An 18,515-nucleotide genomic window follows, 5' to 3' on the forward strand; every position below is an offset into this window, starting at 1 on the left:
TAATTCTCCCCATATTAAAATTCTCAAATTCAATTCTCACCAGGGAAGATACAGGCTCAAAGAAAAGGTTACATATTAGATTTTTATACTTGTTAGAGATGCATTTTTTACTTTAAGTTATAAAATGCAAATGACAAGGCAGGTAGCAGTAAAAAACATTTATACTGATTTAATAATTCAAATATTTCAGTGTTTCTTAACTTGGCCCTGTTATGGAGAAAAAAACCCAAACTCATAAGGACTCTGCTGTTCCTATTAAGGCTGCCTAAACCTCATCGAAATATTAATACAGACTCGAAATCCTTCTGCACATTTCTGCTCACCTACTACTTTTCCACATCTCTCCAGTGCCCACTAGCATGCTAGCAACTTTCCAAATCCAGTGATCTAATCTAAGGCCTCCATGGTTTGAATGTTTTTAGACTCAGCTTAGTAAGGTAAGTATTCCCTTCATTTAACAGGGCAGTTAGTGTCTACTGCAACTCTCCTACTTTGTTGATATTCAACTACTTATTTCTGAAACACGCAAGAGAAAACTAGGAACTCTTTAAGGTTGGAAGGTTGGTTAGGTGTCTCCTAAGCACATAGCTTCAAGCAATTTTAACCAGTTACACTTTGGAAAAAACAGCCAGGAAAAGTCAAGTCTCACACTTTGCTCAGTGAGTTTTTAACGCATGGGTTTTACATTCAGATGCACAAAGGTTTTTACAAAAAGTTTTGAGGGATGGGGTAAGGGAGGGAGCTATCTTTCATGCAATTAAGTCCAGAATGGAAATTAGCTTATTTGGTAACAGAATTAATGTGTAAAAGTTGTAGCTCCTCCCTCTTTATAAATCATTCATATGTAGAAAACAGTTTGTGAACAAAATTGTCCTCACTACAGTTGTAAACCTTAAGGAAGCAGCACTGTTCCAAAATGTCCTACAAAAGCATTTAATAAAGGGTTACTGTGACTATGTAAAGAAGATTAATTTACATTGCTCTGTCAAGGGACACCATCCAGTTTTTAAAGCTAATGATAATAAAAATCAGTATAGTACACTCAGTATATAGTAGAACTGAAAAGTTTGGGTAAACAGCTTTTTCCCAATGTTCCCTTCCTAGCACTATGTATAAGGATACAACTAACAAAACATAGTTCATTACTTGGGCAGGGGAGAGAAAGTCACAATAAAACTGAGCACACAAAGGTCTGTAAACACAGACAATTATGATTCTTCCTGCATAAAGGCACTCATTTTACTTTATAGTTTAAATTGATAGTGCCCCTCAAAAAAAATTGCTTTTCAAAAATCAAGGAACTAAAAACCATTTTAAAGAAGACAACAAAGCCAAAATCCAGTTATTCTTCACACACACACAAAGAACTCCCCATATCCTGGGTACTGAAGGGTCACTTGTATCTCTCTTATTTTAACCAAGGCAGTGAGGTTTTTTATTAGGCCCTACCTACACAACTGCTGTAATTATACGTTCCCTTACACATACTGCATACCAATTTATATATGTGTATACACATATACTCATATATGGAAAAAACAGATTGCAGCCTCAATCCTATCAAAACTTACCCAAGGGTGTTGCCTGCCAGTCTGCCCAGAGTTTCAGAACCAGACAGAAACCATGGGGAGTCCACTAGTCCTGCCTGGCCTGGAATGTCCTTCCTGCCCTGAGCCACTGCTCAACTTTTGAACTGAAAGTAAAAGATGGTAAATCAGTCACAAAACAATCCCAAATGGGTTAAGAACAAACCTGGAATCCCAGGTCTAAATTCTCAGGGACTTAGTCTGTAACATACCAGCTTAAGCAACACCCTTGGGGAATATTCCAAACTAATCTAGCCGTATATTAAGAAGTATACTGGAAAAACAAAGTGGAAAACATGCCTAACAGATCTTAAGTACATCAGCAAACCATAACAGGACAGTTTCAAATACATATTAATCTCACTGGAGTTAGCTACTGTGCTGAGTTTTCAGATAGTGTATATGTACAAACTGTAGTCACCAGGTGTTCCATACATAAACCTGAGCCTCAGTGTGCTACTTTCATTTTAGGAAGTGGCTTACATTCAAATCTGAGCCATTAAATAGTCCTATTAAGGGAAACTTACCTGGACTGAAGATAACAGGTCAAAAATGTAAGCCTCTCCAGGTGGACCACTTTCAGAGCCTACATGAGGCTTAATTTAACAGTTTTTTTCATAAGGATTTTTTTTTGGTGGGGTTTGTTTCTTTAAATTAGAGAGATCCTGTTTCACTTCTTTTAAAGTCACACCTACTATTTATTCCTACACCAGTTTATCAAGCTAGACTGTTCGGCTGCATCACCATAACCATTGCCTATCTACTCAAAGTACTCATTCCAAAAGCAATCCAGTTAAAAAAAAAAGCAAGCAGCCAAGCTGCTTATTCAGTTCAAAAGAATTATTTAATATGAAGAAAAGTATCTCTTACCCATCATTGTTATCAGGTTTACCCAATTCCAATCTGTCTGGTTGAACTGAAAAACCAATCCTGCAGACTCTACCATCCTAGATTTAAAACAAGAAAACCGAGTGTCCAAAATCAAAGTGTAAGCCAAGTTACAAAAAATACAAATAAAAACAGGTCTTTAGTTACTGAAGAATGTTGACTAACTTGATGTTAGAAGAATTAGTTTTAACTGTCTGGTTTCAAGTTTGTTATCTAAGCAGCTTTAAGTAATTTACCTCCAGAAGAAACGCAGCATGATTTGGTCCCACCACACACTGTTTAATAGTGGCCTGTTCCAATACATTCAAAGGGGGGTGGCTGAAAACAAAAAGTGAGACTGTAAAACATTTTAACTTGTAAAGTTTGAATAAAATTTAAAAAAACAACAAACTGGGCATATGGAAGGAAAAATGTGCACTACTGGTTACTGATATAAATCATTCAAGAATGACTAAATATGCATACATTGAAGCAACTATGATATATTTTTTTGTCATTAAGCACAGAAAATGGGGAAACAAAACCTTAAAAAGGAGATACCATTTTCACTTAATTGGCTCAGCTATAAACAGTAGGGCTATACTTCAAATTAAGGAGCCGTTTCATTAGGAGCATACTTAATAATGTAATTAATTATAACTGAAAACCTAACGTTTTCTTCCCAATATAAGACCTGTGTCATCTGAAGCATTTCTGAACTTTAGGATTAATAGTATTGAGGCTTTTTAAGGCTCAATATCTACAGTACAAGTGTTTGCTTCTTGTTGCTCTTAGAAAAAATTTACTTTCTGGATTAATTTACAGCAGCATGTGCAATGCCCTTACCTGTTTAAATTATATTTGTTCAGCTTCTCTGAAACTTCCCTTAATCTGAAACACAAACAAACAAAGCTCTTGCTTGAAAGACATCCTCCACACTACATCCACCTAAGAGCATATGTATGACATTATGGGAACAACTTACCACCACATTTAATGGAGCATAAATACTACTTGGTCTTAGGATTTTGTATAAGAACTGGATATCAATCAGCTTCAAATCTGTTTTTTCCTTTGGACATTTTTTGCTTCGGTTCTACCCTCCCACCCACTATCTTGCCTCAAAACTCATGTTTTGCAAGTCACTGTCAAAAAGCACTATTGCCCTGTTAGCACCATTTACAACTTCACACAGAAAACAAGCAGCAGATGAAGCAATGAGCATTAACTGTAGATGTATTTTGTGTTTGTTCATATATGCCTGAATACAGCAATCCCAGAGCAGACAGGAAATCCAAGTCTGTGTCTTAATCAGTCAAAAATCTGGCAGTCAATTCCTCAAAAAAGGCAAGAAAACAGATACCCAAAAGCCTGCAACCAAAGGGATGGACAAAGTTTGACTCGCTGAAGAAAAAACCCAAATTCACTGTGGTATAGAGTTACATAAAAACATCACCTTTACTAAAAGGGAAAGACATGTTTTCCCAAAGTACTTCATCTTACTTTCATGGCACCTAGCCAAATGGAAGATCAGAACCCAAAAAAGGGCAAACCCACAGATGGACTCGCTGCTTAGAGTATTGTGTTCAAGAGCAGAAACCAACACAGCAGTTTCTAGGCTAATTTTTAAACCACTTAGAAAAAGACCTTCTCTAGGCAGCCAAAGGAAGTCTTCTAATACCATGTAGGCATTTCAGGGTTCCTTTGTTCCTAAAGATGACAAACAAATCTGAAAAAACCCCTAAACAACTTCCAATTTTAGATTGAAATTTTGCATTATACTGAGATACAAAACCAAGATGAGTCCTGTAAAATGTAAGGCCTTCTTAATTAAAGAAAAAAATATCATACTTTTGGCACTGTGTTCAATCTAGCATTCCACAAACTTTCCTCATCAGCAACACCTTTCTAAACCTAACAAAAAGACATGCACACCAACACCTTTTTCCTATGTCTGAATCCATTCCTGCTTCTCTTCAATTTCTGCACAGAGACAGCTATGGACAACAGACTTCAGTTACTTGCAAAAATGAGGAAGATTACAAATTAGAAGTCCAAACAACAAAGTCTTAATGCTATCAACAAAGTTTAAAGTGCATGTTCTGAGGGAAAACAAGGGAGAAAAAAAAGATGCGTCTGTCTGAGAAACAAGATAAATACTGACAGGAATAACTTTCAAGCACAAGAAGAAAGGAGTACATTGAAAGGGCAGCAGGAAGGAAGAGAATGTGCTTGGAATAGCCTTTTGCTTTCCAAGTCAAGCTGCCAGTTTGTAAGAAGGCAATTTTACATTCCCAGCTTCCAGGCAGACCTACTTCACACAAGCCAAGAACACATAGACAGACAAGGTAAGATTCTGTGCACAAAAGGAAAAGGGAGAACACAAACTTCGTACAAGTTAGTTAACTACTGTGGGAGAATGCAGAATGAATCCCAAAAATGAATGGCACACACTCCACAGGTTACCCTATAGCTTTATAAAGCAAGCAGGGATCTTCTGCATAATATATGACAAGTTAAAACATCCCTGAAGTTTCATATCTGAAGTATATCACCCAGCAGTTTCCCACAGGAATCCCAAGCAGTTTTCCATCAGCATTTCTCCACTTGGTAAGCATGAGGAATGATTGCAGAATAGAAAAACTACCTTTACATTCACTGCACTGCCTGCATGAAAAGCTGATGGCAAATAAAATAGCTCTTTATTATCAGACTAGTAAGAAGCAATATTTAAAGCTACCTCATCTGAGCTTTGGATCACAAAACTTCAACAGTACCAACAAAATATATTTTTCTATTTATATTTTTAAAAATTTTAAAATATTCCTTTTCTACTTGTAAAAAATTATGAAGTGATAGGGAAGAAATATGCACAGGAAGCAGACCTGCATACTCTGTGAATCTATCAGCAATACCAGTTTCAACAGAGTAGGCTGATCAGCAACAAGCCTGGGTCAAACAAGATATAACAGCAAGCCAGACCCAAGGAGGCAGCCATGTGGCCTATTAACAGGTTTTAGCGCAGCAGAGATGCAAAGGCTCCAAAAAAAAGCCTTCTCACCCTTCCCTGCCTTGAATCATGTGGAAATGAACTCCCATGCCTATCAGTGCCATAAAAACAGTCTCAGAAATGCAGAAAATGGACACCAATGAGAAACTTAAAAGTACAGTATTTTTGTTTCCTGATCCCAGAATGTCTTGGATGCTGAATGCTCCCATTGATATGAAGTCCCAGATAGCCACCTTCCATGCCCTGAAAGAACATACAAAAGGATCCCACCCCTGATCACCATTCCAGTTTTAGAAAGCAGTTTCTGAAGAAGCAGACTTCCACAGTTGTCTGTAGTAGACAATTTTCTTCTAATTTAATAAATTAAGAAATGAAGGTGAAAAACCTCTTCTCCACTAGCATGAGGGAGGATTTGGGACGGTGTGGGGGAGGTGTAGTGGTAGAAGAGTGGAGAAAAATACTGAAGTGTGCTCTAAGTATTGATAGTAAGGGAGTGGGAGATTACCACACAAAAGCCAGCAATATTACCCATAGAAGACATAAGGTAATACACATTAAAAAAAAAAAATCCCAAGCACAAGTAGAAAACTACAGCCTCCAAGGTAACTAATACTGCTCAGTGGGGTGGGAAGACATCTTTAGACTATAATACACAGAACACCACAACAAACGAGATGACAAAGAAAGGCATTGCTTCATCCAGTCAGTAATCAGGTGTACCATGGCTTACACTGCATCCTCTCCATATTCCTAGGAATATAAACCAGGACAATTTGGTTATTACATACTAAGCCAACACATATTGCTCAGGAAATCTCTAAGCTGCAAACTGTTAGAAGTTGGAAAAGCACCACTGCATGCCTGCCCTATTCTAACACTCCTATCTTCTAGCACTGGTCCCTTCAACACAGAAAAAACAAGATGGACACCTTGTCTGACTATAATAGCAACTCTTACCTTTCATGCTATCAGCCAGCACAGGTTTACAGCATATGGTTCCCAAACTTTACTTTCTATTTTTTAAGATTATCAGTTTGAATGATAAAGGTAATTCTGATGTTGAATAATCCTCTCTGGAACAATGGAAACATAGTGTGATGAATCAGTAAGCCATAGCAGAAAGCTAATATGGCAAACATCAAATTAATTAATCTCCTGAAAACAGTTTTCTGCAGTATCACTGAAGTCTTCAGCTAACGCAATAACTGCAGAAAGTACATTCCATTATGGCAGACCACTATTATTTCATGATACAACACAATGACCTAATCCTAAAATTAGGTTTAAGCTGGTCTGCTAAAGCAAGACAAGAAAAATAGCAACATCAGAAGGTTAAGGAGGGATACCCATCAAAATCTAATATTCAGAACTAAACATACTGCACAGGCTGGTAAAATGACTTGCCCATCTTCTTCACCTTACAGAGGATAAGAATGTATCTCTGTTCTGGTTTTACAACAGCAAGGAAAATGTCCTATCACTGAACCAAGGGAAAACAGTGGATTTTGTACCTAGACTTAACTAAAGCTTTTGACACTGTCTCCCATAATACACTCAGAGACGCCCATAAAGTAAGAATGCACGAGCAGTGAGGTGGACTGAAAACACTGAAGGGCTGGGCCTAGGGAGTGGTGAGCATCAGTACAAAGTCAAGCTGGAGGTCAGTGCACCCCAGGAGTCAATACTGAATTCAGTCCTGTTCCATAGCTTCATTAACCATCTGGATGAAGGGGCAGAGAGTATCCTCAGCAAGCTTGCAGATGACACCAAACTGGGAGATGTGGTTGATATGCCAGAGGATCACACTGCCATCCAGAGCACAGCAACCTCCTGAAGTTCAACAAGGGGAAACACAAAGTCCTGTACCTGGGGAGGAACAACCCCATGCATCAGGACATGCTGGGGACCGCCTAGCTGGAAAATAGCTCTGCAGAGGAGGACATGGGAGCCCTGGTGGACGCTAGGTTGAACATGAGCCAGCATGTCTTGTGGCCAAGAAAGCAAATGGTCTCCTGGGCTGCATTACATGAAGTATCCTTCCCTTTATTCAGCACTGTTGAGGCCACACCTGGCATTCCATGTCCACCTCTGGGTGGGCTCCCAAGAGAGCCAAAGAGACATGGATATAATGGAGAGAGTCCAGAAAAGAGCCACAAAGATGAATAAGGGAGCAGAGGGTCTCTCATATGAGGACACGCTGAGAGCCAGGACTGTTTAGCCTGGGAAAAAGACATCTCTTGGGGGAATCTTTTCACCACACATAAAGACCTAAAGGGAGGCAGTACAGAGGATGGAGGCAGGTTCTTTCCAACAGTGCCCAGTGACAGGACCAGAGGCAATGGGCAAAAATGAAACACAGGAGGTTCTGCCTGAACACCAGGAAACACTGTTTTACTCTGAGAGAAACAAAGGTCTGGTACAGCTTGCCCAGGGAGGCTGTAGAGTCTCCATCCTTGTGAGTTACCCAAAAGCTGTCTCAATACAGTCCTGGGCAATCAGTTCAGGATTGCCCTGCTTGAGCACATGATTTGGCCCAGATGACCCAGAGGTCCCTTCCAACCTCAACCATCCTGTGACTGAGAGCTTTTTCCTTTTGGGATGTGATCTCCACACATTTGACTTGGAGACACAGCAAGATAATCACTTTTTTTGCCATTGAAAAGCTGGTAAAGCCTCATGTTTTGCTATAGAAACCATGTAAGTGCTGTGGCTTAGAAAAAAAGCTACACCAAGGGGTCAGGGAAGTGCCTGAGAAGTAATATTTGATATCAAGTAAAAAAATTCACAGGTACTAAAATCCACAGAGGAAAGTACTGTTTCACTAGCAGGAAGAGAACCCCCTCAGCAAGATCACAGCATGGCCACCTGTAGGACTTGTGATACAAAGCATTAAGTTTGCCAAAACCAGATGCCACTGATTAATGATGAATTTCTAGGCTGGCCAACAGGTTCCTCTAGTTCAAAATTTACTTAGGTCCTTTTCTTCAGATTTATCATTTAGGTGACTGTGAAAACATGACCTTCTGAATAATTAAGAAAAAACAAACGCAGAGTTCAAAGTGCAGCCATAATGTCACTCAAGAATATATATGCAAACTGTAATTTTTAAATATGCAAAAAACCCATCCTAAAATACTATGACACAGCATGGTCCTTTCTAAAAAAAAAAAAAAAAAAAAAAAGCTGTAACTACAGGTCTTAATACAAATATGAAGAAATAACAAAATGTATGATCCTGACAGGGCAAGCACGTAGCAATTACAGCAAAGCTACATATAGTACATTTAGTGCAATATACACCAAATTTGGTAGCAAAGCAGATCTAGAGCTACAGGTTGCCTAAATATCTGGTTGGTGTTTTCGTGGAAAAAAAGAAAAATACAAGACAGAAGAATGAGTCAGACTCAATCTGATGTTACTTTTATGACAGGAGACTTCCAAACTTAGGATCTGCAGATTCAGGCAATACAAGTCAGAATCCTGTCCTCTGGCATAGAATGCATTAAATCATTATTCTATGTTACCAAATTCTGTTCAATGGCACAAAGTCCTTGTAGCTGCAAAGATTTCCAGCTTAACATTTAGCAGAAGGCTATTTCTTCAGTCAGAAGACCACTAAAAGCTAAATAATTGGAACAATCAACACAGTTGGGTGCAAGTCCTTAATCTTGAAACAACAAAAGTTGTAAGCTACTTAGTGATCCATTATTATACTCCCATGATGGTAAAATTTGGGTGATGAGAATTTAGAACCCCATGGTTGTATACAAACATACTTGGAAAATACATACATGAAATAACACAAGCCAGTATTACTATGTTGAGAAACATATGAATGCTAGCCACAAAAACATAGCTAGGAAGCTGTACACATTTGACTAGAATGAGTAAAAGCCACTTAAAAGGCCCATTTCAACAGAGAGAATTTTTTTTTCCTGTCAGAGTGTTTGTTGTAGTGTTTCCAATAAGATAACTAAAAAAAACTGCTATAAAAGTAAAAAATCCAATCACTGTAAAAATCTTAAAATGTTTTTTGTGTCCCATAGTGATAGATTGTTAAAACTCCTTCAAGAGTTAAATTATGAACCACCAGAGAGGTGTGTATTTACCAGCATACCAGATTAGAACCAGGAGACCTGTATTCTGGTCCCAGCTGAGGCTCCAGTTGGGATCCAAAAAATAACACCACTATCATTTTCCCTTTTGTTTCTGGCTCTTACCTTTTGAAAAGCCCCTATCACTATGTGCCAACTTGGAAAATGGCCTTTGACTGGAGCACTCAACGCTAAAAAAATATCTTAAAATGTAAGAACTGTCCTATTATTAAAAACTTTTGTGTCTTGGCTAGAGAAAAACACAGTTTGTTTTGTACAAGTGATTTTATTCACAACAAATCACAAGACACTGAAGTCTAATTGCACTGAAAAAAAGTCCAGCGTTTTTTTAGCATGTTTAGTCCTTTGGCTGCCAATTCCTCCAATTCCAAAGCTTGAAGTTTTCAACAAAAAACTCTATGCTACCACAGCATTATTATCTGCTTGTCACTTTTTCAAACTTGTTAAAATCTGCCTTTTAAATACCACAAAACCCCCTCTTACACTACACTTTCTTCTACTAACACCTTTGAAACCTTCCTCTCAGACACCGCATCTTTGATTTAGATAAGAAGAGTAAGACTGGCCTAGGGAGAAGAGAGCAAGCACCATGCCAGAAAAACAAGCAGCCAAATCACTTTGTCAGATGTGCAGCACTGCAGGCAAATAACCCAAATGAAGAGAAAAAAAAAAAGGAGGAAAATACACTGAGTGTGGACTAAGATGAAGAAGACTTTCAACAGCCCAAGAAATCTTCATTACAGAGAATTAGCATCTTGTTTAAGTAGAGAAGGTATTAAATACGTTGCAGAAGAAAGCAAAACCATCAAGCCCTGTGTACAGAGGCACAGAGCAACTTTCCTGGCTATTTTTTAATGAACAGGCAAAGTGCTGATACATGGGAATAATTACCCAGGATCACACAAGATATTCCCAACTGTCCACAATACTGATTACTTTGAGAGGGCGGTGGGGGAGGGGGAGAGAGAGAGAGAGAGAGAGATAAACCCAAACAAAAAACCAACCAACCAACCAAAAAACAGAAACAAAACCCCCAGTCCCCTCTAGAATGTGGGTTTGTTGGGGGTTTTTTGCCTAAGACAAATTTCATAAGATTACTGAAGTTTCCAGCAGCCTTCATGCTTTTTTATCTGTTGAGTTACACTACCATTGTCACAAATTTAAATTGGCAGATTTCCATAGCTGGCAATAAAACAACGGTAGTGAGAACTTCCAACATATCTGATGTCCAAAATAGTACTAATCATGTCAATGTTTTCAAAGTTTTTTTATTCTGTGTTCTTTAATAAAACACCATAAACGTAAAATTAAATCAGAAACACAAGTGACTAAAGCTATTTTGCAGCACCTTTCCTGATTAAATATAGTAAGCAGTTGAATCAAGTTAAGTTGGCCAAAACAAAATTTAAAAAAATAAACATTTAATCTCCATTGTAGATGTAAAAATTTGAGAAATTGCTATGAGATCTTTGGGTATACCACCAAACAGACTTTGGATTATAACTAGGCAATGTTGATAAACCACAAGATACTCTTTTTAAAGATTATTTTTGTAACTGTAGCAAAATAATCATGCTGGAGTGTTACAAAAAGGTAGCAAATGAACATACAAAACTTCTCTGTACCGATGTGGTACTGTCACGCTTGCACTTTAAAGAAGAGCAGCCAAGTTATGCTGAAAGAAATTCCCATGACAACTTCTGACAGTAATGGTGAGACTTGTGTGAGGAAGGTAAAATTTGCAAAGATAGCAAAATTCATAGTTACATCACTCCTCAACTGGAACCAAACTGGGCAGTTTTACATAAATACAGACTACTACTGTGCTCACCTTGCACCTTTTTCCTGAGCTTTCACAGCACTTTGAAGTGTCTAGAACAGGCAACTTTGTACCCTTTTTTAGCTGTGACATTGGTACATGTTCTCTCTCCAATGTAACAAAAAACTCTTTTACATTGAAACAATAATAGTTCATTTTACTATGGGAGGAGAAGGGAAAGAAGAAAAGGAAGCAGTGCTGGTTGACTGCTATTTTTTTATGTACAGTAGGATTAAAAGGTGTACTACAGAGATTATTGTCAAAACAGTGGAATGTCAGAAAGAGAAAATTAAGATCTGAAACCTCAATAATTATTGCTGTAGTAGATGCTATGACCACCCTCATTTAGACTGACAAGCTTACAGCTTTGGACAAAATACATACACACCTTGAAATTGACATCTGTGCACTTATTTTGGTATTTGCTCTCCTAATAGTCCCTCCCAATTTAAAATCCTGTAGCCACTACCTTAGGCCTTGCCTCCTTGTTTTCTCTGGGGCATACACACATGCCCACTGTTGCAGTCTTCTATGTGAATTTGTTACCAACAGCCAAATCCTTAGTGGACTTCACTGAATTCAAGCTAAAAAAAAAAAAAGGTTTGTCAAACTGAAAAGCACAAATATTTTTGTATGTAGTTTTCTTCTGCATAGTGTCTGATGAGCTGATTCAGTAAACTACAAAACAGCAGCTTTTATGGACAGCATCTTGCAAATTAAACTACCTAGATTACTGTTTGTGTAATCACTATAATAAAAACTACTGGAATCCTTTATGTAGTTTTCAAATACATATTACTGTCTATTTCACTTAAGTCACCAATGCAACCATGCCATAACTGTAAAAAGGCAGCTATAACACAGTGCAGATCATGCCATGCTTAGGTACATCCTGGGCTGGTTTTTCTCAAGTGTTAAGTAATTTTTCACAAAAATGTAAATCCAGTGCTGAATAGTTACTTACTTAAAACTTTAGATAGCTTAAGAAAAAAAAAGTGTCTTGCCTTTTATGTTTTATTTATTATTTAATTAAAAGTTCTTTACAACTTGTTACAAAAGCATCCTACATGGCAACTAGAAACATTTAATAAATATATACCATATGAAAATTACTTTAAAGTATGCTGTCAATTATAGATTTAGCTTTTGCTAAGAATTAGCATATAGATGTCATTAACTGTACCCTACTATTCTTAGAATTTAAAAAAGATGTTTCCTGGCAGCTCTGACTTGCATTGCCAACCTTAAGATATGGCTATTGATATCACATTCCATTAATCTTATCATTGGTCTAAAATAACATGCCCTCAACATCACAGATAACTTGAGAAGGAAGAAAGACACAATGTTTGTGCCCTAATTCCCATTTTACAAAATCCCTTGTGACAGGCCACAGCTACCCACAGCCCGGATCACGTTGACTGTGGCAGTTTCACATTACAGTAGCCCAAAATAAACTTGCTGCTTTCAAAATAGAAGAACTCAACCTTGCTTCCTCTTCCCTGTTCTTCATTCCCAACTCTCCCCCTTTTTTATCCAGCTACCCTGATGCTCACCCAGCTGGAAGATAAACCAGTTCAACTTCTTAATCCATAAAACTGTATTTACTCCACTTTACCAGACTCAACTTAGTATCATTTTAGCAAATTAAGTCAAAATAAGTACTGTAGGATCAGACATTTGAAGTTAGTGCAAGGTAAGAAGTGGTGAAAAGAAACCTCTCCACTTCAGAAAAGAGCAATTGCTTTGACTTACAACATCTCAGAAAAGTTGCAGCAAAAATGTTCACAGGCTATTACAAATGTACTCTCTAAAAAGCAGCATCTGAAGTGTGGCAAACAACTGCAACTGGAAAAGAACCCTTGCAGAGCAAAGTCCAAAAAGGCCTAAACTATTGCCTGTATAGAAGTAACTTTTCACATTCAGCATGTAGGAAGTTACGCCTCTGCATAAATTCTGATGCTTAATTTCCCAAACCATCATCCCTTAAACAACAATCCTGAAATAAGATCAAACTTCAAGCCACTGCTTCTCAATTGTATGAGGCCTATATGGTCTGAATAGCCACAGTGACAGTGAAAACAATTTGACACAGCTAAAACATTCTGTTCTTAAAAAGTGTTGCCAACTAAGAGCCTAATGATAAATAATGCCAAAATAGTCATGCCATTCCTCAATTTAATTTTTTTTATGCTTTCAAGAAATGAATCCTAAAACCAGAGTCAACTCTTCTGCTACTAAAATTTCATCAAGCAACTGTAACTCAGGGAACTGAAGTACTACATCAGTGGTGGTTTCCTTGTAATTAAATCATCTGTTCCTGTTTGAGGCAGGCTAACATCACTTTAGCTAAAGTAGATTAGCCAACAGTTTAAAGCAGACCAAAATAAATCACCTGAGCTAAAAGAAGTACTGGTATCTATCTACAGACAACTCACAGGTTTTCTCTTTAAGAACAAGCACTCAAGCCCTTCTTTCCTCCACCTCTGAGGACCGACCAACGCAGATTACATGCAAGTAACAGCAGGGAAGTTCATGCCCAGGCTGCCCTTCCCCTCCACAGGAGGACAGGTACTCTCAGTTTGCCTTTGAACACAGAAAAGGGAGTTCAGAGCTCAACAAACACTTTGCATTACCAGGAGCTCTCTCCCTGATATGTGGGGCCAGGACACCAGCCCCTCATCCCTGCTGGCTCCCTGCACAGAATTATACACACCCTACACCAGCTCCTTCCAGCAACAACTGCTTGGGATTTTTAATAGACTTGCTCATCAGTGAATGCAAAGGGGGCAAGAAAATCTGTCAGAGTAGCAATACCCTCTATTTAACCACGTTCATTATGTCTCATCTTCAAGAGGAGAGAAAAAAAGTACATTAACATTGTGTAGATTACCAATGACATCATACCCTATACTAGAACTTCAGTGGCTCAGCTGACAATTTTCTTACTATAAAGTAAAAAAAAAAAAAAAAAAAAAAAGACAAAGCCTTGAGATGAATCCTGCCCCTGAAAGTTAGTTCACGTAAAGAGAGACATTCATATGGTGTGAAAGATTCCCCCTCTCATTCTACAGAGCAGCAAGTGAGACTGCTCCTGTGAGGATTCTTAATAGCCAAGAAATGGTTGTCATTGTTACACCCACGTCCTAAAGCAACATAAAATTAAGACATATACTAAGAAGAATGAGCAACTGATCTACCTATGAAATTTTGTGTCAAACTTCCTTCAAAAAGCAAAGTCTTCAATCCTGAAACATACATGAAAGAGGTGGATAATCAAAAGAATTATCTAGCATCCACTGTAACAAATTGCTGGGTATCTCTTTTTTCAAAGATTAAAGCTATGAATTATTTATATCCAAATATTTTCTGTAGTTGTTTCTCAAACTCTTTCTTCTTCCATGCAGCTAGCTTCCAGACATCTGAGTGAATACAACAAGCCAACAATGCTTCCACTTACTTGAGAGAGGTCTAATAACTACCATCAAGGGACAATATTATTTTCAAAAACACTGTTTGAGAAATTATTTCAGCTGATGAGTAGGTGTGCTCAGGAGCCTTCCCAGTTATTTGTGGTACTACAGCTACTTCTTTTTTCTTCAAAGCATTTTACCACTCTCCAAGTTGCTACATGAAAAAGAGGGATAACAAATTACACAGAAAACCTAGTGAAACCTGTAAAACAGTGACACAAACTGCACCAAACCAAACTGAAAAAAAAATACTTTCTCACATATTGGAGACTGCTTAAGAGTTGAGCAATACCTCAGGAGAAGAATGGCTTCCAAACACACTTAATAGCCTTCACACATCTACAACTTTGTATCAAATACCTTATTATAAAAAATTCAAACCTATCCTGTACCCGGAACACACAGGGTTTCCAACAGTCCATCCTTTGCATTTTAAAATACCATTACTCCTTAGATGCAGAACATGGATCCATTACTGAAAGCAGTACAATTGATCATGTCTTTTATACACTAGAAATGAAAGCATGCTATATAGAATTACGGTCCCAAAATCAGATTTTGAGAAGCAATTATGATTCAGAATGCAGACAGAAAAAAAACCTAACTTGGGCAACTGACCACTGTCTGCAGCACAGACTCAAAAAAGCCTATGTGTTAAGAGTAGAAAGAAACATCATAGATATGAGATGTTCCAAGATCCTAAATTCTATGTGCATGTATTCGAGAATTTATTAAGCTATCTGGCTCCTGATCTATACTGACACAACAGTAATAAGCAGCAATGCTACTGAAAAAACTGAACTAGCATTTTCAGCACATATGTATGTGCCTCAATCTGATTTATTAATCAGATTTCACTGCTTTACAAGTTCTGATATACACCTACAGCTCTTCTAGTACACTTTTATTTATGAAGTGGAAATTTATGACTTGCAGCTCAGATCAAGGAGCCCCGTGATTTTTCAGAATAAGTCACTACTTAAATGCACTTCTGCAGCTTTCTTCGTATATTAATTACCACAGATTATGAAGCTTCCTGTATCAAATAGAAGTTGGAAGAGCTGTGGTAAGAATGAGAAAAAAAGAAGAAAAAAAAAGTAAAATTAGGAAGCATTATAAAGACTGAAGGGGAATCATATTCAGTAAGTCGAGAAAACAGGTGACATAAAAGAACAACGCAGATTAGCAAAGTGTGATAATTACATCATGTTTTCTAAAAGCCTATCAACATTAAAAATAGATAAAAACACTTCAGTCCTTTCCACTCCAAAGTGCTAAAACCTTCCCTAAATCAAAACAGTGCAACAAAGAAGCAGAAAAAACTAGTACAGCATCACATCTCAAGAGTTTGCCACTCCAAGGGAAGAAGCTGAATGCCAAATTTGAATGTGTCACTATGGAGAAAGCAATCCCTTAGGAATGGGTAGGCCTCCTAGAAAGCAGGATCCTCTAAAATGTTTTATCAACTTAAAGATAAAAAAATACACTCCACACTAACATACTTCAGGTTTTAGACCTATTTTATCATGAGAAGTTTCTTTTCTTTGTTTAAGGGCAGGCAAGATGCAATTTGGCAGAAATTTTATCTTTACAATGACCTATTTCCTCCTCATAAGGCCTCAAACCTCTGCTGTGGTCTTGATAGAGGCATCTCAGAAAAGACTGGACTAGGAAAAGTGACCTAACTACAAACAACAGTGGAAGAGAGATGGACTCTGACCTACTCTGAAACCTGGCAAGATCAAACTAGAGAGATGTTAAGATTTATAAATAATTAAATACTATTTACAAAAATGAAATAACATTTACCAATAAGGTAAAAACTATTGGTTTATATTCAGTGATGATTAAAGATCTTGATTTATTCACATATAAATTCGTAATAAACCAGAGATTAATTTACACTTTTCTTAGGAATTTCCATATAAAAGCGTACAAGTGAAATTCACAAGTTGTAACACATACCATTAGCATTTGCTGCAGAGGAAACATCTGACAGCTATAGAGCGCTGTCAAATGCACGCCGAGCAGCAAGGGAAATTCGCTTCATGGATTTATTTTCTCCCAAGCTTTCTATCTTCTCCCCAGGCTGTTAATTTCTCTCCCTCAAACCAACATAAAGTTATTCACGAGATTTACAAGAGACTGCGCCTCTCTCTTATCTGCAGACGCAGTCTGGAGATCGGGTCTCCTATTTTATTTAAAAAAAAAAAAAAAAAAAAAAAAGTGCGTACGAAGGGGCAGGCAGAGCACATCGGCGCTACGCGCGCCTGTAACATCCATCCCCCCCGGCGTACGCCTTCTTTCTCCTCGCTCCCATCCTTCTCACTCGCACACCGCGATCCCCTCTCTGCATTGTCTGCCTCGATCCATCTCTGATTAATGTGGACACAGATTCGCTCCTCCTCGGCCACGGATCCTCGGGAAACCCCTTCCTCGGGCAGGCGCCGGGACTTCCCTAGCAGGCCGGAGTCCCCGCTAAAACCGCGCAGGGGTGACAGGCCGCCGGCGAAGGTCACGGCCCCGCGGCCCCGCACCCCCGCTCCCGAGACGGACAAAGTTTACGGCGGCGGCCGCCCGGAGAGGCCGGCAGCGTGCGGCCCGTGCCGCTCCTCGCCGCCGGCCCCTACGAGAGGAAAGCGCCGGGGCCCTACGGCTCCGCGACGAGGCGCCGGGACAGCGGCCCCGCGTCGGGGCAGTGCCGGACGTCCCCCGCGGCCCGGGATGCCCCGCTCCCCCGGGGCTCCCCCGGGGCTCCCCCGCCGCTCCGGCCCCCGCCGCCGGCCCCTCCCCTCACCCACAGGGGGCCGAGCCGCGCCAGGCCGGCCCCTCCCCTCCGCCCCCCGCCGCACGGCCTGCCCCTCACCGGTCATTGAGCTGGTCCTCGGTGCCCGGCAGCGGGTGCACCACGAAGTGGATCGAGGTCATGTTCCGCGCCGCCGCCGCTGCCCCCCCCCGGCGGAGGGAGGCGGGCGGGCGGGGGCCGGGCACACAATGGGGGCGGGGGGGGCGGCGGGGGAGGGGGCGCTCGGCCTCCGTCCCTCCCCCGGGGCCGCTGGTGGCCGCCGGTGGAGTCCTCGGCTCGCCCGTCGCGACGCGGAGAGCGAGGAGGAAGGAGCCCGCCGCAACGGCGCCGGGAAGAGGCTCAGCCCGCACCGCACTCACACACGCGCCGCCATCTTAACTTCCAGCGGGCCCTTCTCCCTCCCTCCCTCCGTGCGCCGCGCCGGGGAGGGCGGGGCGGCGGCGCGCGACTGCCGTGTAAGCCTCGCGCTGACTGGCGCGCGCGCCGCCGCGCGGCGCCCCTGCACTAAGCGCGCCGCCGATTGGCCGAGAAGGCCCGGCCGGGGGTGGTGACGTCATGCGCGAGAGACGTGCCGAACCACGTGCCCCCCGCGAGCGGCTCCCGGGCGGGACGGTGGGGGCGGGGTGGTGCGCGCGCCGATCCCTGAGGCGCCGAACTGGGGCCTTCCCCCCCTCCTCCCAGCCCCCCCCCGCCATCCCGCCCTCTGCCGCCATCCTGCCCTCTGCCGCCAGGGCCCGGCGGGAGCCCAGCGGAGGGGGCGGTGCCGGTGCTGGTTCGACTCTGAGGCGGGCGGGCCGCTCTTGGCTCCCGGATAGAGCTCTCAGCATTGGCGCCAGCGC

At 40.6% G+C, this 18,515-nt stretch overlaps 1 protein-coding gene across 1 annotated transcript in view; it reads right to left on the bottom strand.

Annotated features, from left to right (window-relative positions):
* Positions 1 to 17,849, bottom strand: part of UBR5 (ubiquitin protein ligase E3 component n-recognin 5) — a 78,870-nt gene extending 61,021 nt beyond the window's left edge. The window contains 6 exon segments of the mRNA XM_030444117.1: positions 1,572 to 1,633; positions 1,635 to 1,692; positions 2,457 to 2,533; positions 2,711 to 2,792; positions 3,300 to 3,344; positions 17,737 to 17,849. Of these exon segments, the coding sequence (XP_030299977.1) occupies positions 1,572 to 1,633; positions 1,635 to 1,692; positions 2,457 to 2,533; positions 2,711 to 2,792; positions 3,300 to 3,344; positions 17,737 to 17,798 (386 nt within the window). The 5' untranslated portion in view covers positions 17,799 to 17,849.
* Positions 17,850 to 18,515: the final 666 nt, after the last annotated feature.

The sequence above is a fragment of the Calypte anna genome, chromosome 2 (assembly GCF_003957555.1).
Source record: "Calypte anna isolate BGI_N300 chromosome 2, bCalAnn1_v1.p, whole genome shotgun sequence".
Classification (NCBI taxonomy): Eukaryota; Metazoa; Chordata; class Aves; order Apodiformes; family Trochilidae; genus Calypte; species Calypte anna.